Source organism: Amborella trichopoda, chromosome 13 (assembly GCF_054954075.1).
Source record: "Amborella trichopoda isolate Santa Cruz 75 chromosome 13, AtrichopodaSantaCruz75HAP2 v2.0, whole genome shotgun sequence".
Lineage (NCBI taxonomy): Eukaryota > Viridiplantae > Streptophyta > Magnoliopsida > Amborellales > Amborellaceae > Amborella > Amborella trichopoda.
This window is the reverse complement of record NC_142348.1, coordinates 8260345-8288016: the sequence shown is the minus strand read 5'-3', so window position 1 is coordinate 8288016 and position 27672 is coordinate 8260345. Positions and strand designations below refer to the sequence as shown.

The 27672-nt window shown below is 40.0% G+C and overlaps 1 protein-coding gene and 1 long non-coding RNA gene across 2 annotated transcripts; both read left to right on the top strand.

The window, feature by feature from the left end:
• The first annotated feature begins 6877 nt into the window (after positions 1-6877).
• LOC18432526 (cyclin-B1-2) lies at positions 6878-27416 on the top strand. Its single transcript, XM_006842629.4, has 4 exons — positions 6878-7032; positions 7162-7262; positions 26455-26552; positions 26843-27416. Exons 1-4 carry the CDS (start codon positions 6913-6915, stop codon positions 26941-26943), a joined length of 420 nt encoding a protein of 139 aa, XP_006842692.1. The 5' UTR covers positions 6878-6912; the 3' UTR covers positions 26944-27416.
• On the top strand, positions 10795-12609 carry LOC148779001 (uncharacterized). The gene is made up of 3 exons (XR_016048676.1): positions 10795-12188; positions 12279-12404; positions 12491-12609. It is a non-coding gene; the product is annotated as an uncharacterized LOC148779001 (long non-coding RNA).
• Positions 27417-27672: the final 256 nt, after the last annotated feature.

Genomic DNA, 27672 nt, shown 5'->3' with positions numbered 1-27672 from the left:
GTTATTGATTTCAGGCACATATAAAATACCTATGATTTTTTTATTTTGTTTAGAGTTTAACATTAGGTTGAAGAGTTTACATCCCCAATATCTGAGTTTAACATTAGGTTGAAGAGTTTACATCTAGGGTCTGAGATATTTTAGCAAGGCAATGAAAAGGGCAATATGCTATGCTCTTGTAGTAGCGAGTAATCTTTTGGCAAAAGCTTTATTGAAACAAAAGTTATATGCTTCTATGGGTATATAATCACATTAGTTAAAACATAATTCTTTATAGGACCTCAAATTTCGGGGACATTAACATCTTCCTTAACTTAGCAATTGAAATAAAAAATAGAGAATTTATAGAAAATACCCCTCTTATTCTATGAAATTTGTGAACTACCGATTTTTCTTTTTAAAATTTATGTTCATACCCCTACCCTCCCTCTCTCCCCCACCACTACTCTATTCCCTCTCTCTCTCCGTCTCTCTGAATTCCAATAAATATTTACTAATATATAAAAAACTATAATAGTACAACAAAACCAAGCTGCCACATCTCTCTCTCTCTCTCTGAAATCTAACAAATACATTACTAATACATAAAAGGAAAAAGTTTATATAAGGTTGTAATCTTAAAAATGTTGAATTAAAGGTCCGCCTCGAAAATTCTTTATAAAAAGTTGTTTTGATGTTGAAAAATCCTCTAATTGATCATCTCGACATCGAGATGCATGAATATGAAATGAAAAAAAGATTTCGAGTACAAGAAATAGTGTATCTTGCAACACATTATTTGGACCATTCATTTTCAAAATTTTCATGTGTTTATAGATCTACATGATTTGAACTATTTTTAGAGTTTAAAATTCTATAATTAGATATGAAAATAGATTCTCACGCATCATAAGAATTTTTTATACCAAAATATGTTTATGATAAAATTTAGAAGTACATTTTAATTAAGTTTGCAACCTTATTGAAACCACACCTTATATAAAAATTACAATAGCACAACAAAACCAAGCTGCCACCGAACAACCAAGAAAGGTAAAAGAAGTTTACAATAAGGGAAGAATTAAAAGCACTCACCTAACTAGGAGGTCAGTCTCCTGATTTGTTTCTTGATAGACATGGACAAATGATATATCTCTTTCAACACATAAGTTCATAATCTCAAAAGCAGTTGGCTGCAACAAAGATACCACTGTTCACCCTTACACTGATGGTATTCAATGAATTACCTTCAACCACAACCTCATGGCCACCATTGAGAATCCTCAATCCAAGAAGCACTGCCTTTTATCTCAGCCTCATTAATCGGTGCGTTCGCATAGAGCCTAAGCTGTAAACAATAAAATTAGAGCCTAACTTCAAATCGTATCGAGAATTGTAGTTTCAATACTAGAAATCTTTATGATAGTCTTAAAATATATTTTCTTCTTTATTTATAAAGTTTAAAGTTTCAAAAATAGTGTAGATCGAGCAGATATATGAAAACTTGATAATCTTGAAAATTGACGGTCTAAAAATATATTACAAAACACACTATTTCCAAAACCTGAAATCTATTTTTTTTTTATGTCCATGCATCTGGATGTCGAGATTATCAATTTGAGGATATTTGGCCATCAAAACAACTTTTTATAGTGGAATTTTTTAGGTAGGTTCTAATTTGGTTGTTTAGAGCCTTGGCTCTATATAAAAAGTTTTCCCATAATTCAATTTAGCAAAAGCATTAGAAGGAGATGACCAATCTTTGGTCCTTTTATGATTCAAATTTGCAACCTCCTTACTATAATACATAAAATCCATTTTGGAAATCCCCTGACATTCTGTAGTGATTGAAGCCCACAATGCCACTTGTATAAAAACACTATTCTTCGTCACATTCACATCAAGACAATATCCCTCAAAAATAATATTTCTTTCGCAAACTTCCCATAATAAAGCTTCTGTCATAGTATTCCAAAGTACTTTATACCACCTCATGCATTTAACTACCTCCTTCTCTGCCCTTTTCTTTTCTTTACCTCTCCTCCTCTCTTGCCTTTGGTGATCTCATATGCCTCATAGACCATGAGGCTTGTGGTGGTCCGTGAAGCAAGTCCATCACGGATCTATTAGATTTGTGATGGTCCATGAGGAATGAGATCACTTAAAGCCATCGTGGACCTAGTAGGTCTGTGATGCTAGATTATATTCTCAAGATGGACCTAATTGCTCCCTGAATCCCAAGGTAGAGTATGATCAATTGTATGGACCATCACAAACCCAATAAGTCTACGATGATCCTTAACAAGCCTGTTATAAAATTCTGTCAAATGAAGTTTTGGAGTCCGATAACTATATATTGACATGAAATATCTTTTCCTAACCCTAATTATAAAATGGGAAATTGAAGTATAGATTGGGTTCTTTTACTGTTATAACGGAATGATCCAAAAATAGACCGTTATTATCTAGAAGTACGAATTTTTGAATTTTTTTTTATTTTTTGCCAAGTTTTCCTCCAGTCCGATTTTTCAAACATCGAACCACTTTTTTTTTTTTTTCTCAAACATGGCCGTATAAGAATTGTACCCTTTTTTTTTTTTTGTTTGAAAACACTGTCAAATGTTTTAAATATCAAACCGTCTTATGTTCAAACTTTTTAAAGTAAAATAAGCGGTCTGATGTTCAAACCATTTGACCGCCTTCTATTGAATTTTTCTAAGTAATAATGTGGTCTGATAATTCGAACATCGTACCACTTAGTTTAGCTAAAAAAAGAATAGATATTCAAACCATCAAAACGCATTATTTACTTAAAAAAAGAACAAAAGGCGGTTGGAAGTTCAAACCATTAGACCGCAAAATTTCCTGTATCTTTGAATAATTATAGGGCTTCCTTCACCCCATTGGCCTTGCATAGCCCATTTATAAGAGTGTTATTGTGATAACAATTGTTCAAAATTTATTATTTTCCATCGCCCTCACAACTCACCACTCCTTGCCCAATCTTTTCATCACCACAGTCAACAGGGATAACATTGAGACGGTAGCCCAGCTGTTGAATGAGACCCACAACCCCAAAGGGCAAATTAGGTTCTTTGGATTTGCCGAAAACATACGACCAACTTGTGCATTACAGTAAAATCAATCAGGTGACATTCCAGATTGAGCCATGGCTTTACATAGAGACAGTACCGGCTCTTGAGAGAGATTCCAACAATAAATTGCATTTGCAGAGGGAAGGATTGAGACTGGAACGGAGGAGCAAACGAGGGAGCGTGCTCTCCTTTTGAAGGCAGTCCGATGGTTTAAACCAATGGTTTAAAAACCGGATTGGTGACCCGGATCGGGCTTTTCAAAAACCAATCCGGATCGGTGAATCGGCGATCCTGATCGGCGAATCGGCGATCCAGATCGGAATCGGGTGAATCGGTCAGAATAAAGTTTCAAAAAAATCCGAAAAAATTATTAAAATTCACTATAAATATTGTTTTTTAGGAATTCAATAAAAAATGAGGGTACTCCATTAAGAATTTTCATGTTTTTTAATGAATATGCGAATATTGATATGTTCTTCCCCTGCATGAACCGCCATTCAACATTTAATTTACATCACACAAAAGGATAAACATAGAATTATCATGGAATAAGTATATCAACATACATGGATTACAATAAAGCATAAAATTAATAACATATGATCTAAATTAATATGTAAAAAGTTTAAATTAACCTGACAGTTCAAAAAGAAAAATAATCACCATATGTAGTGATAATATGTTGCGGTAGTTCATGTAGTCATATTCGTTGTTATTTGTTATTGCAAAAGGACAATAATATTTTCGTACATATCAATTACAAACATTTAGAATAATACAAAATGCAAGCTCCAAACATGGCTACAACTCAATTATCAAAAACATACATTTTTTGCATTAAAAAATTAATAATAAAAACAATTCTTCAAAGAGCCGGCTAACATCAATCATTCCAAATTTCCAACTAAAAAATCCATGAACAACAGATAAAAAAAATACAGTTTTGTATTGAAAATATAATAACATAATGAAAATATAATAACATACATTTTTTTGCATAAATAATCCATCAACATACAATTTTTTCAACAAAAACTTTAACAATAAAAATTTAAAATATGGTTTAATACCTCATGATAATTAAAACCTTGTCACGATTTGCACATCTTTTCGGAAAATCATCAATTTTCAAAAAATTCGATCTTGAAAAAAAAAAAAAAAAAATTACAGCAAACTCAAACAATAAAAATTAAAAATTGGGTTTAAATGTTTAATACATCATGATAATCAAAACTTTATCACGATTTTCACATCTTTTCGAAAAATCATCATTTTTCAAAAAATTCGATCATGGATACAAAGAAATAAAAAAAAAAGTACAGCAAATTTTCAAAAAATTCGATCATAGATTAAAAAAAAAAATTAACAAATTTTCAAAAAGTTCGATCATGGATTAAAAAAAAAAAATCATAAATTTTCTAAAAATTCGATCATGGATTACAAAAAATTCGATCATGGATTACAAAAAATTCGCTCATGGATTACATAAAATTCGATCATGGATTACATAAAATTCGATCATGGATTACAAAAAAAAAAAAAACATAAAAAAACAAAAAATTCGATCGTGGATTACAAGAACAGAAAAAAACAATTCGATCATGGATTACAAAAAATTCAATCATGGGTTACAAAAAAAAAAAAACACAAAAAATTCGATCATGGATTACAAGTAAAAAAAACAAACATTTCGATCATGGATTACAAAAAAGTCGATCATGGATTACAGAAAATTCTATCATGGATTACAAAAAATTCGATCATGGATTACATAAAATTCGATCATGGATTACAAAAAAGTCGATCATGGATTACAAAAAATTCTATCATGGATTACAAAAAATTCGTTCATGGATTACATAAAATTCGATCATGCATTACAAAAAAAAAAAACAAAAAAAAACAAAAAATTCGATCGTGGATTACAAAAAAAGAAAAAAACAATTACATCATGGATAACAAAAAATTCAATCATAGATTACAAAAAACTCTATCATGGGTTACATAAAAAACAAAAAACAAAAAATTCGATCATGGATTACAAAAAAAAAACAAACATTTCGATCATGGATTACAAAACATTCGATCATGGATTACAAAAAATTCTATCATGGGTTACAAAAATAAAAAATAAAAAATAAAATTCGATCATGGATTACAAGAAAAAAAAACAAACATTTTGATCATGGATTACAAAAAATTCGATCATAGATTACAAAAAATTCTATCATGGGCTACACAAAAAAAAAAAAAAAAAAAAAAAAAAAAAAATTTGTTCTTCACAGAGTCGTTTTACATAAGCGATTTTAACTCAAAAATTCACCTCCAAGTGAATAAATTACATCCAATTGACTATATTTTCTGATAAACAACAATATAAGGAATCAAAAACCTAAATTTTTAACACATTATTTCAAATATATCATGAACACAAAATCAAAAGGCGGAAAAAAAAAAAAAAAACAGCGGAATTTGGTTCCGCAGACATCTCACTGTTCATATCAAATTTCTTGCTGTAATTGATCAGATTACGTAAAATTGAAAATTTTAAATCATACTAGACACAATAAAGATTAAAAACCCTAATTATTGAACTCGTTTTGTTCAAAATATGCCATGAAATAAATCAAATGGCGGAAAAAAAAAAAAAACCCAAAGTTCTTACCTGTTTTTGTGAACCGAAGCCTTCAATCTCCAAAAAACTCTGTTTTTCTCAACGATTATCACAAATTAGTAACAAAAGCTTTTGATTCACAGCTTTAAGATCAATATGCCTACAAATTTTGAAAGATTCATGCCCTATTTGGCATGAAAGTTCAGAAATGGCAGAAACCCTAAACCCCGAATTTTTCTTGATCCAAAAACAACCAATTTTTCCACCATTTAATCCTTGAAAAAACTGAATAAAGCTGTTTACAGCCTGCAAAACAGATCACATGCCGAAAAAAACAAAAAAAATGATCAAAAAATGACAAATTTGAAAAAATCCGTGAAGAACACTGTGCAACCCGTGTTCTTCACGGACTCGCCGATTCCGCACAGTGAATCGGCGAGTCACTGTGCAGAATCGTCCGGTTCTCTCTAGAACTGGACGATTCCCGGTTTTTGAACCGATCCGGTACCATTTTCGTGAATTCCGAGTCGAACCGGGCGAGTCCGGTTAGACTCGGCGATTTTTTAAACGCTGGTTTAAACATTGGATCGCTTGTTTTATTTTAAAAAAAAATTGAACAAAAAATGATCCGATGTTTCAACTGTCGGACCGTGTTTTTCAAAAAAAAAAAGACATAATAATTACATTGTTATATTTAAAAAAAAAAAGAGACAGTAGGATGTTTGAAAAATCAGATCAAGACAAACTTGACGAAAAAAAAAAAAAAATTCAAGATCTGTCCCTCCAAGTAATATCGACTTATTTTCGAGTCATTCCGTTACAACTGGTAAAAAAAAAAAAAAACGATACATAAATTTTCCTAATAACATTTAGAGTTTCAAGAAGTTTAGGCTCATATATTTTTTTTTTTCGTGCGAATATTGACGTACCATTTCTCAGTATTTAAGGTGGACCATGGCAAGTAAACTTCAATTACTCGAAATAATCCTAAAATACGTCTTTCACCCTTGGGAACAAATATTGAATTTGATCCGAGGAGCACGCTTCACTATTTTAGCTTTCTTGTGTAGAAAGATTTGGTTAAGAGAGAGAGAGAGGTTCGCGTTAAGAGACAGACTTGTGTAGAAAGACTTGGTTGAGACGGAGAAAGACCGCGCGTTAAGAGGGAGAAAGACAGCGCGTTAAGAGAGAGAAAGAGCATTGAGATTTGAGAAAGACAGAGGGATGGAGGCTTCGAAGCTTGAACATGAAGTTGCAGGAGCTCATGATGCCCTACGTTTTGGATTACCAGGCGTCAAGAGCGATATCACTATCTCTCACCCACTACAATCTATCCAAGTTTCGGTGTTCCTTTTTTCTCTCTCTCCTTTGAAAGCCTTAAATTGCTTTGTTCGTTTCTGGTTCCTGATTCCCTTAACCAAATTTCGTTTATCTTTCTTTCCTTCCTTTCGATAATCTTTAAATTATGTACAGCAAAAGAAGCGGAAAGAAGAATTGAAGCGCATGGTTTTGATGAACACCTATGGTTCGGCTTTGCCCTTGAAAATGGACCTGGACATGCAAATTCTTTCGAGGTAATGGAAGTTTGTGGAATTATTATGTTTCGAATGTTTTATGTTTTATTTCCTTTATTTTTTTTCAATTGATGTGCTTTGTGAACACTGGAACAAGGGATTGATCTTTGAAATCTTTTCAGTTCTCAGGGTTGGATGTTATCAATTTATGATGTGAGGTAGATTAGGGTTAGGGTTTTTGGGTACCTACTAGTGTTTTGCTAGAGTACTTTATAATGCTAGGGAAATAACCGAAGTATCTTAAGGTAAATAATGCCATATTAGGTTTCCGTGATCTGCTTTTTATTGCCAAGATTTTTTTTTTTTTTTTTTGGTGTTTTGTTTTGGTGGTTTATTTGAGATTCACCAGGTACCACAGAAACGCTTGGCCCATTAACCTAAAAAAAAGAAGAAAAGAACTTAGACCCATTAAACTGCTTGAAGTGGTGGGCTAAACTGCTTGAAATGGTGGGCTTCCTGTTGATTACTTCATGGTAAAATTTTGGGACTTTTGTTAGATAAATTTGCAGATAATCATTAAACTAATAACAAACCATTGTTATAGGGTTGTTGAGAAGAGAAACTCATAATCTAAGCAAATTATAGTTAGCAAAAAAACATCTACTGTTATGTTGGTTAAGTGAGAATGAGAACGAAAACTATAATGTTAGTCTTTTTTATGATCATAGCTTTGATAAGCTATGATATGAATGAGGCCGGAATTTGCTTTTCCAATACAGAGTCCATGTATGGTTGCATAAGTTCGAACATTTTTGTAAAAAATTTAAGCTGGAGTTTCGAAGAAGAGTATGGCTGAGTTCTTTTTTCTTTTTTGAAACTGATTGATGCATGGCTGGCTGGCCCATGGTGCATGGATTTGGAGATTAGGCATAAAGTCTACACTACTTAGTGTAAGGGGCATGTGTTGTTTGAAGTTCACACGTGTATTGTAAATATTTTACAAGATCAATGGCTACTTTGCTTTTTGGAAGTATTTTTCCAGTAGATTTAATGGTTTTTACCATTGATCAATCACTGTGTTTTTTTTTAGAATATTCACTTGTGTTTCAGTAAAATGGAGTTTACAAAATTTGACACCTACAAGTGTTACCCTTTACAAAAACTCTAATGGGCCAGAATAAATGCTTTACAGCTCAACTGTACAATAATAGGTGAAACAAGAATAGAGAAAGGGTTATGGGTAGCATAGTGCTCAAGGGTCCGGGTTGGATTGGGTGCCGTCCTTTGCTACAAGGTCTGCTGCGGAGTTTGCTTCTCTGAAAATGTGCTTCCAGTATTATGGGTCCCCTACGGATGAGAAGTCTCTTTGAATATGTCATGGAGGTGCCACGGGTAGGAGCTAGCTTTGGAAGCCCAAGCTATAGTGTTTTTAGAATACCCTTCTGCCAAGAGATCAAGACTCTAGCTTGAGTTGAATTTGAGAAGGCCCTCCAATAGTTCAAGGGCCTCGGAAAGAGTTGAGTCCACCAATCCGATTGGGCGAGAGAAAGACAAGAGCGTTTTGCCATTGTGGGTTCTGATGTGGCCTCTTATACCAGAAGGCCCAGGGTTGCCTAGAGAGAAACCATCAAAATTAAACTTGACTATATCGGGGTCAGGCTGTCTCCATAGAGATGGCCATAAGATTCTAGGTGGGGCGAGGGATAAGAGAGCATACCAATTTCCAAAACAAGTCGAAGTGAGCAAAATATTTGAAGAGCTTATGTTTTGAAACCCAAAAGGAGATATTGTTCCTGACTTTCGCAATTAAGGAATCCATTGAAGAGAACTCGCCTCTGAAAATAAGGTTGTTTATTTCTAACCATATGACCCATAAGGTCGCAGCAACATAGGCTTTCCAGAGGTACTTGCCTGCCTTTGGCCAAGGGATGGAAAGCTGAAACACTTCTGGACAGTGTTTTAAAAAGCAGACCGCCCAACGCCTGGGTGGTCACCTAGGCGTTTTTGGGGGCCTGGGCTGATCGTCCAGGCCTAGGCACCCAAAAAAAGTGAATATCCCTAGGCGCCCAAGAACCTGCCTAGGAGGCCGTCTGAACCCGCCGTCCAGGGCCTGCACCCCGCCCAAGGGCAAAAATGCCCATCAATTTTCAAGAGCAGCAACTTCCTTTGGAAGCGGAATCCAGCCCAGCCAAAAACAAAATTAGCTTAGGAGGCCACCAGGTTTTGGCCAGATTTGTGAAATTTGGTTCTTCGAGACACATAAGCTCAAACCGGAAAGGCCAAGGTCCTCAGGATAAAGCCTAGGTATCTAGGAGGATGGGACAGTGCTCTGAGTGGGTTGGGCATAGCCACATAGTGGGTTCCATGAAAAACTTGATCCCATTCCACAGAGGTCAGGAATTGATCAAGCTTAGAGAGAGATGGGTTAAGGGAGTGGTTGGACCAAGTATATTGGGCCCCTTCAAGGGGAATATCTACCAGGTGGTTTTGAAATATGAAATTTGAGAATTGGACCATGGCTGGAGAGATGGAATGGTTAACATTTCGATCATGTGCCCACCTAGTGATGTTGAAATCCCCACTGAGGCACCACACTAGGGGATCGATGGAGGTTAAGGCTTGAAGCTCCTCCCCAGAAAGCTGGTCGGAGATTATCTAGGTTGGGACCGTATACACTTCCACTTGAAACTATCTGAAATTCTAGAGAGCACCGCTGTCACCAAAAAAAAATTCAATCAATGTGTTTGATGACTAGCTAGAGTGATTTTATGTTATTAGTTTCGTCTACACTAAATTTAAAGACTATTTGTTTCTAAAGTTTTTGTATGAAACTTGTTTCGGTTAGCTTCTTAATAAGGACTCTAACTTCCCTTGGATTTTGGCATGCAAAGGTGGTTTTAGCATGTGTGTTGTGTGTATATCTTGCAATGATTCAAAAAGCGGACCGCTCAGCTACTAGGCGCTCTGAAAGGCCTGGACGCATCGCCCAGGCCTAGGCGCCCAATCTGGGCGGTCGATCCTTGGGCGACCACCTAAGCGGCATGGAACATGCCTAGGCGGGCGCCAAGGGGTGGAAATTGTTTCGGTAGGGGCAATTTTGGTCATTTTTTTTGTTTTTAAGGGCCAAAATTTAGGGTTTTAGATTCATTTGAACCCTAAAACTTGTTGGAGCCAATTTTAGAGAGAGAAAGCCCTCAAAAATCGAGTTTTTGGTGAATTTTTTAGGATCGAAGGGTTTCCCAAAGTTAACAAAAATTGATCCAACATCACCCATTGATATTAGATTTACTTTTTGATGTTTTGCAAAGTTATTAGGGGTTTTTTTAGAAGATTTTGAGTATTTAGAAGCATCTTTGAGGTGGAAGTTTAAAGATTGAGCAATCAAACTCAAAGTAAGTGATTTTTTTTATTGCTTTAGTAATTTGCATTATTTTTGAGATGTCTTCTTCGGGATCTAATCAGAGTGGTGATCCCGGTTGGAAATATGGTTATAACTCATAACCTAAAGATAAAAATTGTACAAGGTGCAAGTTTTATGAAGAGGATACAAAATGGCGTATAAACCGGTTCAAGAAACATATTGTCGGTATCAGGGGGATGTTGCCCCATGTAAAAAGACTTTTGATGCTGTTAAAGAGGAAATAAACAATTTTTTGAACATGGTGAAAATGAAAAAAGAAGAGAGATTTGCCTTTATAGCAGAGATTAGGTCTGGAGTCTGTGTCAATTTTGATGATGATGATAGTGACGGGAAATGGAGGGATGTCAAGAGGTTGAGCAATCCATTATTAAGGGAAAGGGGAAGGGAGTTGTAATTGCTTCTGGTTCTGGGACTAAGAAGCCTCGGGTCAGAGGCCCTATGGATAGTTTTTTACTTTGGCCGTGAGGTTGTAGGAGAGAAAACAAAAAAGCAAACCACTATTGAAAATAGAATCAAGAAGGAAGAGAGAGAGAGAGCTGCGTATTATCTTGCTACATGGTTTATGACGCGGGCATTCCTTTCAATATCGCTCGCTTAAGCAGCTTCTATGCTGCGATAGAGGCAGTTGGCCAATTTGGCCCTGGGATGAACCCCCAACCCCATATGAGCTTTCAGAGCCTTTTTGAAAAAAGACAGTGAATGTCACGAAGGAAGTTGTAGAACTTAAGAAGGATGCATAGGCTCAATATGGGGTTTCTATTATGACTGATGCTCGGAGTGATAGGAAGAGAAGAAGTTAGATGAATTTGCTTGTGAATTGTCCTGCAGGGATTGTCTTTTTGAGGTCTATTGATGCCTCTGATCATATCCATGATGCCCATTACATATTTCAAGTGATAGAGAAGGGAATCAAGGACGTTGGGGAGCATCTTGTTGTACAGGTTGTCACAGACAAGGCTGCTCTTAATGTTGTTGCATCTAATTTGTTGCACATAGCTTATCCTAGAATCTTTTGGATACCATATGCAACACATTGTATAGACCTCATGCTTGAGACTCCTGGCAGTTAACCGAGATACCAGGTGTAGTGACGAAGGCTAAGTTAGTTACAAATTTCATTTATAGCCACCATCTCACCCTCAGTATAATGCGTGCCTTTACAAAGAAGAAAGAGATTGTGAGGCCTGGGGTCACGAGGTTTGCAACTTGGTACTTATGCCTAGATAACATACATTCGAGGAGAGTGCAGTTGAGGCAGATGTTTATCTCAGATGAGTGGAGAGCATGCAAATGGTCTAAGGATCAGGTTGGGAAGAAGGTGTGAGATATTATACTTTCTAAGGCTTTTGGAGAGGGGTGAAGGGCACTCTTAAGGTATTTTTTTCTCTTGTCAAAGTCCTTCGCATGGTTGATAGTGACAAGCCTTCTATGAGCTACATATATGATACTATGGAGAAATGCAAAAGAGAGCCCAAATTTCAATGATGAAGAAACCTGCTACAAGCCTGTTTTTGAGATTATTGATGAGAAGTGGGATAGGTAGCTACATCGGCCATTGCATGCAGGTGGTTATTATTTGAACCCAGTTTTTTTTTATATTGACAAGGATATACAAACAAATGACAGAATTATGAATGGATTTAATGAGTGTGTAGAGGTGCTAGTCCCTGATCCTGCTATTGAGGATATTATATGCGCTGATGAGTTGATAAATTACAAGTGCTCATTAAAGTCTTTTGGAAGTCCAATGGCGATGAGGCAAATGGCCAAAATTGATCCAGGTATTAATAATATTTTTAAGTTCATCAAGTTCAAGTAATCAAGTAATTCTATTATTTATTTATGATTTTATTCTATATCTTTACAGCCCATTGGTGGAGCCAACATGGGTTTAGTTCTCCAAATTTACAAAAGTTGGCCATTCGGATCTTAAACTTAACCACTTCTTCATCCGGTTGTGAGCGCAATTGGAGTACTTTTGAAGGGGTAAGGCCGTACGGGTAATTTGTATAATTTTATAAATAATGCATGAACCATAGATATTAGATTTTAAACAGTTTCATTTGATTTTGTTTGATTCATACAAAGAAAAGGAACAGGCTTTAATGAAAGAGGTTCAATGACCTAGCCTATATCAAGTACAATCGATTCTTGAAGGACAGGTTTGCTAAGAGAGATAAGAGAGACCCCATCAGATCAAAAAATATGGACCATGCTATGGAGTGGTTAGTTGATGATGATGAAGTCAAGGGGCATGGAGGATTGACATGGGACATGGTCATGGATGCTTCAAGGACATCAGCTGACCCTCCTAGGGCCACCAGATCTTCTGCACAGAGAACAAGGATGGAGGAAGAGGAGGAAGAAGAGGCTGATTCAGAAGAGACGGAGGAAGTCGGGAACGACCAATATGTCGAGGGTGACGACTCCGTCGACTCCGATGAATATGATGCCAATGCAGTTAACCCAAGATTTTCTGATGATGAATGAATGACGAATGTTGATTGTTGAATAATTATTAAACTTTGAAGTTTGAACTTTGATTGAAGTATTGTGTATTGAACTATTGAATATTCTTTTGAGTCTTCAAGTATTACTTTCATTTTCATAGTTTCATAATTCAATTTTGTTTTCTTCCTCATGGTGGTGTATTGCAGTACTGGTGTGATACTATTTGGTAATTTGGTTTGATAATTTGGTTGGTTATAAATTTTAAGTTTTAATTGGATTATGGATATGGAGTATGAACCGACTTATGGATTATGGTTATGTTTATGAAGTGTGTGCTAAATGTTAATATGTAGTATAATTTGAATTATGTACTGCAATACATATAATTGATACTGACATAACTGCACTGCAGAATCCTTATTTGGATTCAACTGGGCCGCCCAGGTTCTGGGCGCCCTGGACCCCCCAAGCCGCCTAGGACCTGCCTAGCGCTTTTTGAAACACTGGTATCTTGTTCTTATTATTGTAAAGATTGTGTACTATAATATCATTCACTTTTGGTACAAGTAGATCATAATGACTGTTTCCCACCGGATGTGAACTCCAACACCATATTTCATATGTAATTCATTATTGAACCTCCTTATACCAAAAGTAAATAGTCTTAATGTATACATCTCTTTATTATAAATTGGGATATTTGCTATCTTGGTCCTTGAACCGGCACACTATCTGATCGTTAAGGGTGGTAATGGGCTACTTGGTCCGGCCCTAAAAACTAGGGCTTGTGCCTTAAAATGTCACAAAATGTGCCCCAAGGGTCGAACCAGGGCGAAGGCCTGCCCGGCCCTCATTTTTCTTTACTTTTCCTTTTATTTTTTAATTTTTTATTTTTAGCTCGGCTTAACCCTAATAGGGGTGGGCCGGGGCCTCGGTTACTTTGGCCCAGTCAAGCCCAGGCCTAGGCCAGCCCTACAGGGAGTATGGCCAAACCTAGTCCACCTGGCTTGGCCCATTGTCATCCCTACTGATCGTCTCCCAATTGACTTGGTGGATAATCCACACATGCCTACGGGTGCTTCAAGTCCATTCTTATCTGAGTTGTATCAGTGGTTTAGAAAGACCTCTTAAGGAATTGTTTCCTTTACAACTATTCTCATCAATATAAACAGGCAAGGACTTTTAAAGATAGAAAAAGGAGATTGTAATCGGTATCTGTTCTTGTCAATCCTATGCCTGTTTCCTGTTCATATTTATGCCATGGGGTCATATCCATAGGGTGATGTGTCATGGCTTAGTAAAGCATGGTGTGTGTTGATGGGACTAACCAGGTGGGGCTGTGGAGAGGGTCATTTGTTTTATCTTTTCTTTTCTCCTTATTTGTCCTTTTATAAGTAGAGAGGCCATTCAGTTCAAAGGGGAACATCAATTAGAGGAGAGTGGGAATGAGGAAGGCGATTGTCAAATAGTCTGATATGGTCTGAAGATAAACTGGTGGCAAAGGGTGGCATGCTTAAGGGTGGCAACGGGGCAGGCCAGCCTTGGCCCTGGCCCGGCCCTTGTCCTCATAGGGCTAGTCCAAGCCCGGTCGGGCTGGGCCAAAGACAAATGAAGGAAAGAAAAAAGGAGCGCTGGGTCGGGCTAATCCGGGCCAGCACTGGACCTAGGCCGGCCCTCGGGGCCTACTTTTTTAGGGCTGGGTTGCCTGGCCCATTGCCAGCCATAGGCATGCTATTCCATGACTGGAGGATCTATTCAAGATCCTTGAGAAAAGAGAACGGAGGCCGTTGAAAGAGTGAAGTAAAGGGAATAAATGGAAATGGTTTCAAGTTCTCCAGATTCTAGAAGTTGATTTCTCTGATTAAATATGAGCAGAGCTTGCTGACAGTAATGAAAAGAGAGATAAGGGAGATGGAGCAGGGGGAGTGGAGTCAAACAATCTATGCATCCCATTCTCATTGAGGGCCCATCCTTGGAATCTGAGAAAACTAGGAGGTTGGAATTTTATTGTGCTCATTGACCGCATATTGGAATGGGAGAGGATTTGTTACCCAAAGCGAAAGCTGGTGTTTTGGATATTTTATATGCCCAATAAATTGGATATCATGTTGCTTTGAGAGATGAAGCTGGAAAATGTTATAATTATAGATTGGTTTGGACTACTACTAGTTCCTTTGACAAGAATTGCCAGGTTTGTATGGTTACTAGGAATCCTAGGAAGTTAATAAAAGATGAGTTCATTGAAGCTTTTTAGTGGATGTCATTTTGGAGATTGTTTTAGGCGCTTTCTGCAATGTATGGTCATGATGATCCTATCATCCCTGATGAACCATGGGATGAATTAGATCCAAGGTTTGGAAACCGGCTTTATGTCAAAATAGCTGTTATATTACCCAACAGGCCCAACATGTTGCAATGTAGAGTGGCAGCTGGAAGGCGATTAAAACTTGTCTCTTATTGGATAAAAGGCCATTTTGAATTGGTCTCACGGCTGTGCTATCATGTCTCAGTTTATATTAGTAAAATAATCATGAAAATGGAATATAACATAAATTCCCTTAGAATAAGGAAGAGGACAGATATGATCGCTGTTACTTTTAAAATATGGAAAACCACAGAAGTTATTTTGGTAAAATGTCCCTTTCTACAAAAAATAGTTCATTTTTTTAATATTTCCTCATGATTTTCTTCTCTTTCCTATTATTCTCCTTGTTTTGGTTGTTTTCTGCGTTTAACATTTTTTACCCCCATTTTATATGTCATTTGCCTCACTTTAATGGACTACAATGGCTGTTACCATTATAAAATGGAAATGGACCAGCCTGAATCTTTTCCATTCTACCTGTTTTTTGGATAAAGCAAGAAGCCAGTGAGTAGATTGCATTTATGGATGTTTTTATATTCTTGCTTGTGTACATGTTAGTCTGTATATTTTGACTTGATTTAAGAGAAAAGGAATGTGTCATGATCAACATGGAGTGTATGTGATTAACCTTCCACCTAGTGGTACTTACCAAAGTAACTTAGTGATGAGTAAATTTCTACCTTATTAGAATGGGGCTTCTGTACCATGGTATCCTATCAGGATTCATGGGAGGTGAGTAAGTTTTAGGTTTTGTAATATAGAATGATTGCAGAAAGGAGGTTAACAACAGTCTTTTCTTGGATAGAATGGCCATTTTGAAATGGTCTCATGTGTGTGCTATTATGTCGCAGTTTTATAACTTCATATTAATAAATGATCATTGAAAATGGAATGTAATAGAAAATCCCTTCGGAAACATAAGACGACAAAAATAATGGCTGTTATTTTGAAAAATGGAAAACAAGCGCTGTTATTTTGTATCCCTGTGATTTTTTTTTTAATATATAAGATGCCAGAAATAAAATAGATTTTTTTAATATATCCCTGTGATTTTCTTTAATTTTTTTCCGGTTATTTTCTCTTTTTCTATCTTCTATTTCCCATTTCTTCCTTCTTCTGTTCAAATGCCACTTTCCCCACTTTAATGGCCATTACCATTATGGAACGGAAACATACCAGCCCTGATTCTTCCCATTATACTCCATTTTTGGATAAAGCAACAAGTGGGTGACTAGATTGCGTCTGGATCTTGATTTCATATTGATACTTGTATGTTTGTTGTCTTGTGGTCTATGTATTCATAATTTGAGAAGAGAGAAAAGGAATGCATTACAATAAACATGGAGCATATCTATGCTTCCCAAAAAAAAATCAAAAACAAAATATGGAGCATATCCAATCAACTTTCCACCTTGTGGTGCTTACCAAAGCAACCTGTTGATAAGTAAATTTCAGCATTGATAAAATGGGGCTTCAATATTAAAGCATTCTATCAGGATGCTTGGGACATGGGTAATGCATAAGGGCATGATAGAGGTGAGAAAGAACAAGGAACTTTTATTACTCTAGATCTGAAAGCCGAGACTAACATTATCATTATGTTAGGGATCCGAACAAAGACTCCCGGAATTTGCAGAAGAAGAATGGAGTATTTTGGTGAAAAATCGAAATCCTGAAATCAAGGAGTCGGCTTGATCAATGGGGGAGACGAAGAACCAGTGACAACCACCTGGTCGGTGGTTTCCTCCAGTGGATTGGAACTACATTTACAACCTCTCTCAGCAACCCCTTCCTCTTCTTCACTCGGTTCATACCAATCGGTTCCCCCCCACTGATGCCCTGCCTTTAGGTGCTTCCTCCCTAGGCAGCGAGGCCTTCTGTCCCAGTGAGGCCTCCCTTCCCAGGCCCTCGACACAGTCCCCGTTTAAGTCCTCTTTCGAACAGGTCCTGCAGGTCACCACGACCCTCGCCGCCGGTGGCTCTTCTCCTTCTTCCTCTTGCCCTTCTTCTCCCCTTCCTTCTCCTCTTCGGTCGTCTTCTTTTCCTTATTCTGTCGCGGTGCCACCTAAGACCTCAGGTCCCCCTTTCCATTAAGTTGTGTTCCTCTTTGGCGAGTACTTTTCATCCCCGAAGGGATGATTTCAAAGCAATTGAAAAATGGGGCCAGCGTCTTTGGAATGAGCCCAACCTAGTGTGCAAGCAATTACATGACGGAGTGTTTCTTTTCTTGTTTCTGTCCATTCCAGGAACTCGCTCTGCTTTGAGTTCTCCCAAACCCTTGTCCTTTAAGGGTGCGACTCTTTCCCTTAGGGAATGGTCTCCGAGTCTCGGCTCTACTCGACTTTCGAGAGTTTGGCCCACGGTATTCAACATCCCCCTCCACGCTTGGTCCCCCCTGACTTTCAGGAAAATTGCTGCTTCTTGTGGTCATCTGGTCGCTATCCTCTTGAGGTCAATCGAGTTCTTACCTCATGGTGCTATTCGTCTATTGCTGGAAACCCTGGATCTTACCCTCATCCCTTCCTCCATGTGGATTGAGGTTGAAGGTCTGTATTACTGTTCCTTATCCCCTAGACCTTGGCCGCACCCAATTTGTCTCCCTCGCATGTTCCTCCGCAGATGGATGCGGTCAAGCCATCCTCGTTGGATTGGACGGTGGTGACGAGAAAACGCTGCCGTCAACGGCGGCGCAACCTGCAACCTCAGCCCAAGCTCGCCGTGGCCCATTCTCGGAGACGTCCAATGGCTCCATGGCAACAAACTTTACGCAAGACGTGGAGAACAATCAACCACGTGGTAGTGATGGCCGCTTGTCTCTGAGGACAACCCTATTCTGACTCCAACCCCCTCCCTATCACCTACTCGCCCCCCTCTCTGACGGAGCCTTAAATCCCAAATCGGGATTGCATTCTCTAGCATATGTCCGGGTCGTCCCCCTCGAGAAGGCCGCCCTCCAATCGAGCCTTTCCGAGGCCCCCTCCTGCTCTTGACTCCACCTCTTCTTTTCCTATCCCCTTCTTTCCTCTCTCCCCCTGTTCACCTCCCATTGCCTCTTCTGGTCCAACCTTACCCCCCTCCCTCCCTCCCTCTCCTTGTGTCGTGCCCCCTTCTCGCTCCACTGCCGGCCTCCCCCTTGTCCCCTCCTCCCTTCTCGAGAGCCCTTTTCCCTGCTTTCATCCTCCATTTCATCATGTTTGCTTTTGGCGTTCCCCTTCCTCTCCCCTCTGCCGTCTCCGCTCAGCCGTCCATCTCTTCCTCGTCGACAGACCCGCTCGAGGCCTCCGTCAGATCCTGATGGCTCAGTCCTTTGACTTTTCTACTCCGGACCCTACCCTGCTCGCCTCCCTCTTGGCTGCCCTCCTGAATTATACTCCTACCTTGGTTCCCATTTGCTAGATAAACTCTCCCCCTGGTTCCCTGGCCTACTGCACCCAAGTAGCCCCTCTGTACCCTTTCTATCAACGGCATGGCCCTTTCTCAATCCTGATCCTTCTTTTAGCTCCCTTCTCGGTGGCCTTTCTATCCTATCGCCCCTCTTATCTTCCGCTCTTGTCGCCCCCGTCATCGCGGCCTTCGTTCGTTCCCGACCTTCTCCCCGCCCCTCTTTCGGCCTCGCTCTCGCTTAAATCCCTGGGAATTCAGCCTCTTCCCTCAGCCTTTCCCACCCCCCAAAGCCCCTCCCACTCGGCCCTTTCCTCTCAGATATCGCTTTTTCCTTACCACCTGAGTCCCCCCATTCTCCTGAACCCTACCCTGATCTCCCCTCGGACCTCCTCCCCTCTTATTTCCCCGACCCCCTTCTCCCACCTGTTGCCGACCTACCTCGACAGGCCTCATCGGACCCGTCCAATTCTGGCAGGTCCCTCTCCTTGTCCCCCTCGGCTTCGGTAGACCCCGATTTTGTCGAAGGAGTTGATCGCGGGCAAGGAGACCTCATGGAGTTGCTTAGAGTAATGGGCTTTCCCCAGGAAGGCTCCGAAGGCCCCTTTCACCATTTTTTCAAAGCTAATGCCCATGCCCAAAGTCAGCTCAAGATAAGTTTCAAGGGGCGAAGGGAACTTCACAATCTCTTCTCTAGCATCAATTATGATCTCAACGCTTCGTCTGGTATTGCAGCCCAAGAGACTACGCCAACCTCTCCCTCTGGTCCCCTCTGCAGGAGATCTCCCAAACTGGCGGCCCAGCCCCTCACCCCCACATCCTCAATGAAACTTATTTCATGCGTCAAGGGTTTGGGTCTAAAACCCAAACGATCCGCAGTCAGGGACCTGTGTGCCAAACATAATCCTACCCTTTAAGCTCTCATCGAAACCAAACAGCCGTACCCCTCTCTACAACTCATACGATAGGTCTAGGGTCGCAGACTGTGCCAGTGGTTGTCCCGGCCTGCGCTAGGCGCCTCAGGGGGCATTTGGCTTATTTGGAATCCGACGGAACATTCTCTTCAGTCCTCCCTGATTGGAGAATTCTCTGTCACGACCATCCTTTCCAAGACCTCTGATGGCTTGCCTTGGAAGTTTACAACTATTTACGGTCCGAACTGTCCTACCCTAAGACTCGCTTTCTGGGCAGAACTTGACCCCGCGGCCTCGCTCCCACACCTTGTCTGGTGCTTGGGAGGGTACTTCAATATCACCAGATAGTCGTTTGAAAGGAACACATGGCAGAATTTTCAGATTTCATCTCAAGAAATATCCCCCTCTAGGGGAATCTTTTCACCTGGTCCGACCACTCTTCTTAGCCCACCCTCTCTAAACTTGATAGATTCCTACTCCCTCTACCATGGGATGATGCCCTCCCAGAATCCCTATCTTTAGCTCTTCTTAAACCTACTTCGGATCACTGCCCTATTCTTTTAGACACTCAACTAATCCCTAGAGGGCCCAAACCCTTTAGTTTTGAACTGTCTTGGATGTCTCCTCCGTCATCTCGCTCTGGTGGGACTCTTTCTCTCCCCAAGTTTCGAGTAGGGCAGGTTTCATCCTGCAAACCAAGATCCAACTCCTAAAGAAATCTCTTAAAAGAGTGGAGTAAGAACATCCTTGTGAACTTCTCCCTAATCTCTTCTCAATTCTATCCAGGAGCTGGACAATCTGGAGGAATCCAGAGCACTATCCTCTGAAAGCAATCTCAGATCCCAACTGAAGTTGGACTATCTCTCCACTCTCAAGAAAGAAGAAATTTTTTGGTATCAGAGACCCAAGGTGAAATGGCTCAACCTGGGAGACCATAACACAGGCTTCTTCCACCGGATAGCTAACTGCCGACGCCGAGTAAACTCTATCTCTCTTCTTAAAGTGGGTAATTCCATTCTGGACCAAATAACCCAGGTGGAAGCAATTATCCTGGCTTACTACAAAAATCTCTACTCGGCTTCTAGCGATCCAAGACCGAGAATGGGTAATCTACATTTGCATTTGCTTCCCCATGAGTGGTCATATTGGTTGGAACGCCCATTCTCAAAAGAGGAACTACTGAAAGCAATCACGAATCTCGGCAAAGACAAAGGGCCAGGTCCGAACGGCTTTCTGTTAGCTCCTTTCAAGGCCTTCTGGGAGACCTTTAAGCCCGACTTCCTCAATCTCTTCAAAGAGTTCTACCATAAGGGCATCATTCATAAAGCAATGAATGCCACCTTCATCGCCTTAGTCCCCAAGATGGAAGGAGCCAACGAATTAAAGGACTTTAGACCGATCAGTTTGGTGAAGTCCTCCTACAAGATACTGTCAAAAGTGCTGGTGACTCGTTTGAAAGAAGTGCTACCTTTTGTTATTTCTCTTTCACAAAGTGCCTTCATAAAGGATAGACAAATCCTTGATGCGGTCCAGGACGCTCACGAGTGCCTCCATTCTCGACACTTACAAAAAAAACCAGCACTTATATTCAAAATTGACTGGGAAAAGGCCTATAACCATGTCGACTGGTCACTTTTAGACGAGACCATGGGTAGATTGGGTTTCGGGGATAGATGGCGGAGATGGATGAGGGGTGGCTGCTCAAATCCCCACTTCTCCATTCTCATCAACAGGACTCTTAAGGGATTCTTCCCCTCTTCTAGGGTCTCCGACAAGGAGACTCCATTTCCCCCTTTCTCTTCGCTATAGCTGTCAAAGTCTTTAGCTAATCACTATCTAGGTTATACTAGGTGGGCCTATTGAATGGCTTCAAAAGTTGTGCTAGGGGCCCCTCGGTCTCCCATTTGCAATACGCCGATGACATTCTAGTGTTCATTGACGCTAACCCTCAGGAAATCGAATGCCTCCGTATGTTCCTCAGGTGCTTTGAGTTTGCCACAGGTTTCAAGTTCAATAAGTGAAAGTCAACAATGATAGGGGTTGCCCTCACCTCTGAGGAGACCAGAGCCTTACTCTCAGGTTGGACGTGCAAAGTGGAAGAGCTCCCAACTAACTACCTGGGGATTACCCTGGGACTTGGGAAACTTAAAAAGGCACAGTGGTCAACCGTCATTGATAGGAGTGGACCGTCAGCTTGCTGGTTGGAAAGGAAGGTTCCTTTCCTTCGCGGGTCGCACTACCCAAATCAAAGCCACACTCTCCAACACCCCCATAAATCTCATGTCCCTCTTCCATATGCAGGCAGCGGTAGCTAATAGACTAGAACAACTCATGAGGAACTTCCTCTGATTAGGAGAGTCCGAGTCAAAAAAATTCCACCTCGTCGTTTGGGAAACGGTCTGCCGATCTCAAGGCAAACTTGGGATCCGCTCCCTACGAAAGCAAAACACGGTGGTGGCTCTTGTCAAACTCCCCTAATCATCTATGGTCACAAGTGCTCCAACATAAATATAGAATTCCCCCAGAAGCCTGGCTACAGAAGGGGAAGCCCCACAGCAGACCCTCAGGAGCCTGGAAGTCGTTTCTTTCGGTTTTGTCTACATTCAAACAATCCATCAGATTCCACCTGAGGTCTGGCAGTAGGATCTGATTTTGGTCCAGCCTTTGGGTGGGTTACTCTCCTCTCAGGGATCCCTTTCCTTCTTTATATTCCCTCACCACTAGGCCGCTAGCCTGGATCTCGGAAGAGCTCCAGCTGACAGGTAACAGAAGAGTGTGGCACCCCTCTTTCAGGCGATCTCTCTCTGACGCTGAAATAGTGGAGTTCATCTCCCTCTCGACCTTCCTCAACGATCACTTTTTCCCACTTTCAAGGCCGAACAGAATCATGTGGACGCTAGAGCCATCTAGCTCCTTATTGGTGGCCTCTTTCTACAAAAACTTACTGCCCTCTCCCCCCTCGGTAACGTTCACGGTATGATCATCAATAGCGCCACGAAAAGTGCAAGCATTTAACTTGATTTGCTTGCGAAGGAAAAATGCTAACAGTTGACCAACTCAAGCGAATCGATGCGCCCTTTGTTTTAAAGAAGAAGTGACCCACTCTCACTTGTTTATCCACTGCGATTTTGCTCTTTACCAGTGGAGCAAACTCCTCAACCTTTTCGGTCTGACCCGGGTCATACCGATCTCTATCCCTAGACTTTTAACTTAGCAGACAGGCTTCCATGGCCCAAAACTGGGAGGCCCCTTTGGAAAGCAATGACAGAGGCCACGATTTGGACTCTATGGAAAGAAAGGAACTCAAGAATCTTTAAAGGGGCCCATTGCGATAATCCAGCCCTATTCCATAAAATCCACACTCTCGTGACTTTCTGGGCCACCAATCATAAGGCCTTCAAGCTCCTTCCTTGTTCTATCTTCCTTGCCAACTAGCAACAATTAGTTCTTCTTCAAAACACTCGACCCCCACACCATGGGAACTGGTCCCCCCCCTCCGCCGGGTACAATTAAGTTCAACTTCGATGGCTGCTCACTCGGAAATCCTGGCCCCTCTCGACCCTCACACCATGGGGACTGGTCCCCCCCTCTGCCAGGTGCAATTAAGTTCAACTTCGATAGCTACTCACTCAGAAATCCTGGCCCCTTTGGGGTAGGGGGGGGGGGGTTCAAAGACTACCAAGGAAACACTTTCCGAGGAAACACTTTGGCACAATTCTCAAGACACATAGGTCGCACCAATTCACAGCTGGTAGAATCTCTCGCCTTGCTCACGGGCATCAAACTTTTTGATCCTGTGTGGGCTCAACCACTTCTAGTGGAAGGGGATGCACGCAATATAGTTTCTTGGGCAGCGGTCATGTATCCCCCCCTCTAGTATCTCTCTAAGATTTTTTACGAGATTTCTCACCTCTGCAGGGATATTCCCGTCTCATGGACGCATATCTTGCAGGAATCAAATGCACTGGCGGACCATCTAGCTAAGGAGGGAGCCAACCTGCAAGCCGCAGCTACTACCTAAGCTTGGAAGACTTTCCTAATCGCTTTTCTTCACGCCACTTTTGTCGTACTTTTTAATGTAACACCTGGAATGGCACTTTGATTTCAAAGCCCTTGTAAAATGACCCCAAACCATTGATGTTAAGCCTACGTTTAGTTTTTTCTAGAATACTCTTTGTACTACACCTATTCACAGAGGTGTTACTAGTTCCCCTCTGAGAGGACAAACCCGTGTGTCCTCTCTTATCACTATTTGTACTTCCTGCTCTTTAATACAATGTTAACTTCATCAAAAAAAAAAAAACATTATCATTCTATTATAGAGGTAGAGTTACTTGAGTGGGTGAGAATTTTTTTTACAAAGGAGGGACTATTATTATTCTGGATCTGAAAGCTTAGGAAATGAACATTGGGATCTGTATGAAACTCTTCCAAAGGTTCTAAGATGAGGATGGGGGACGTGAGGGCCCTTCCTAATCTGGTTTTGTTAGGACGCCTTTGTATGGAGATGGATAGATGAGCTATGGTTGCCCACGGTCTGTATCAATGTTGTCATATTCGCTTCAGAGTCTTCTTCGATTTGGTGAGAAAAATGAAGCAATTCAGTGCTTCAGCCGATTCGGGGGAAAACTTTGGACTTTTTTAAAAAATTTAATATAAATAAATTAGATATTTATATATAAAATAATGGATAAAATTACAAATTTAAATTAAAAAAATTAAAAAAACTTTAAAAAAAAAAAAACTTTTATATGGGTATTTCTTTTCTAACCAAAGCAGCCCGAAGCTTCGGCCGAAGCTAAGCGAATTTAATACCCTTGGTCTATATTGTCCTTGAGATGCAGATGTGGAGACAAACTGTGTCCAAATTAATTGAGAAGGCCAGGGCGCGAGGAACTCTGAGGGACTCCACTTCTATTCATAATTGTGTTGGCAATCTTCAACCATGGTAGAGCACTTTGGGGTTTATTAAGGGTTTGCTGATGACATAGGAGCTGGACCTTGTTGTCCCTTGCAGTTTGCAATTTTTGTGTGTTGCATCTCGAGACTAGGCAAAGATGATTTAATACTGGAGTTTTATGACATGATTTCAAAAGAGATGGTTAGCTTGAGGAGACCCTTGGAATTTCTGGTGAAGTGCTCTTTTTAGAAGTTACCTAGACAGGATAAGAAGTGCAGGAGAAGCTTTCCAAGGACTTTGTATTGTGTTAGTGACCCAAATGACCCAAACATTATACTTTGTCATCTTTCTGTGAGAAAAATTACATAGACAGGTGCAGTGAAGTGTCCTTGGGGTTCCAAGAAATTCAGCAAGGCTAGTATGTATTATGTTATTTTTGTTTTTTTCCTGTAGTGTGGATAAGCCAGAAAGCAATTAGAAGGATTTCATGTGGAAGGGCCACTAATAGTTGCAATTACATCTTTTTAAGTTGGATGGGGTTTGTCAGCCACAGGATGACGGGATTTTGGGTATTAGAAGGTTGAGGAACATGAATAATTCTCTGTTAGGTGCCCCTAGATGTATAGGAATGAACTGTTCGACTTTCGGAATGGGGGGTAGGGCTAATTTTTGGGGGAATTCATGCATTGTGAAGCCCTTGGGGTTCTGCTCTCAGCCTTTGCAAATCTAGTTGCAAAGAGTTGGTTTAGTAGAGAAGAGGTTGGATCTGGCCATTTTTTCTCTTTTGAGGTGGGGGGACAAGCCAAGAGTTTGGATTACTTGCTCTTACATTTCTTTTTTGTGTTGTTGGGAGAAGGGGGTGGGGTTGTTGGGTACAGGCCAAGAGTTTGAATTACTTTGTAGTTCTTGTTTTACTAGCCTGCATTAACTCACAGAATACACTGAGATAAGATGTATTCAGGTGAGGTGGTCCTGATGACGCTTGAATGTTTCTAATGTGCACTTTTTAGCATTACTGGCCTGCATTAACTTACAGAAAACACTGAGATGAGATGTATTCAGGTGAGGTAGTCTTGATGACGCTTGAATGTTTCTAATCTGCACTTTTTAGTATTAGTGAGGAGCTTTGCACATCTCAGTTGCCTCTACAATTTCTTTCATATATCATTGGAGATGGATAAAGTGCACAACTTCATGGAATGGGTATACTTTGGACATTGTGGGATCGGAAGTGTTTGTCACCCATGAATAGTGGAGGGACCAAGTTGGACCATTATTTATTCCTAAAATAGGTGGACGGAAAAAAACGGCCCTGTTCAAATGTTTAGTCCATGCATGCAGGGCTTACTTTTTACCTGGTATGCATACAAGGCCATGCAGAGGTTGACTTGTTATTAGGGCCGCATCAAGTCTTGTTTCGGGCTAGTTACTCGCATTATTGTCTGATGGAACAAGGTTGGCCAATTTTTATTATCTGTAATATGTTTCATTTTTTTTGCTTATTTCTCTTCATTTTTATTTAATTGTTACAAAATCATGTCCTACCGGTCTGAGCAGTTCTGACTGGAAGGGGCCCCTCACCGGTCTAGTGGCATGTCCAGTACTAATAACATTGTGTATAATGACCTGTTCATAAAGAGTTACCCTCTATAAAATTTACATAAAGAAGGAAAACAATACATTTGATATGAATATAGAGATCAATATGGGTTTTTGTACGACAGTGTATGTTGTCATCTTATAGCAAATGTCAAGTTCTTGGGCTTTCATTCACAGCTGTTGGCTTGTCAAGGATATCTTTTGCCTTCTCACTTTTGCAGATTTCAAAGACTTCCAGGGCCCTTGCCATCCTCCATGCTGGGTCTAGAGGCTCTCACAGGGGAGTTGGATGACATTGGTTTTGAAGATTATCTGAATGGTAGATATGCCTTTTCTCTAAATCATCTTATTTCTTGCTTCATTTCAAGTTCAAGAAGTTCGTAGGATACAGTTTGGTTCTATGATTTCGATAAACTATTTACAATTTTCTAAAATACAAGAGAAATTGTCGAAGAACCTTGATTCCATTACTGTTTGGTGCCAATAATCCTCATAAGAACATGACTTTGTTCTGCCTTTGAAGCTCTTTTCATCTGAATAACTAGCTTTCATGTTCAATCTTCATTTTATTTTTTAAATTAAATTAATATATTGTTGATGTTGTTGCAGATCCTCGTGACTCTGAAAGCTTTAGGCCAGTGGATATGCACAATGGGATGGAAGTACGATTGGGCCTCGCCAAGGGGCCAATTTGCCCGAGCTTCATCTGATGTCAACTTATCACTTGAGAAAAGGCATTTTGTTACCCATATTAAGGGAATATATTGATTAGAATCTTCTAGTAGGCATTTTGTTGCCCATATTAAGCGAATATATTGATTAGAATCTTCTAGTTTTGGGACCTGGTCTGGCCAATTTTAGAGGCATGGGGTTTAAACTTTGTTTGGCACATGAAAATTGGAGAGATATTGTTGAATTTCGTGGACGCTTCTTCCTGGTTGGATTTGCTTGATCTGTCTGACTTTCGCCAGTCCAACAGTCCCTGGTTTTATAGGCAAGGATATGAAAGCATTGGGCTTTGTTATTGGATGGCGCTTGGCTGGTTTATGGTTTAATGGGGAAGTAGAGAAAACTAATGACCTGCTGGCTATATAGGTGGTTTGTATAAGGCTGAGGCATTTGAACAATTAAAGGAGGGCGCACCTTCAAATAGTATTGAAATATATTGTTTCAGTATCAGAAATCAGAAATCTTTATGATGACCAAAAACTTTTTCATATGTAATTATAAATTGAAATATTCAAAAATATTGTGGATCGAGCATATCTATGAATATTAAAAAATCTTTAAAAATGACAATCTAGATAATATATTATAAAATGTACTATTTTCAAGACTTGAAATCTATTTTTTCTCATGTCCATATATTTGGAGGTTGAGATGTTCGAATTGAGTGTTTGTCGACATCAAAACAATACCTTCTAGTGAAATTTTAAGGT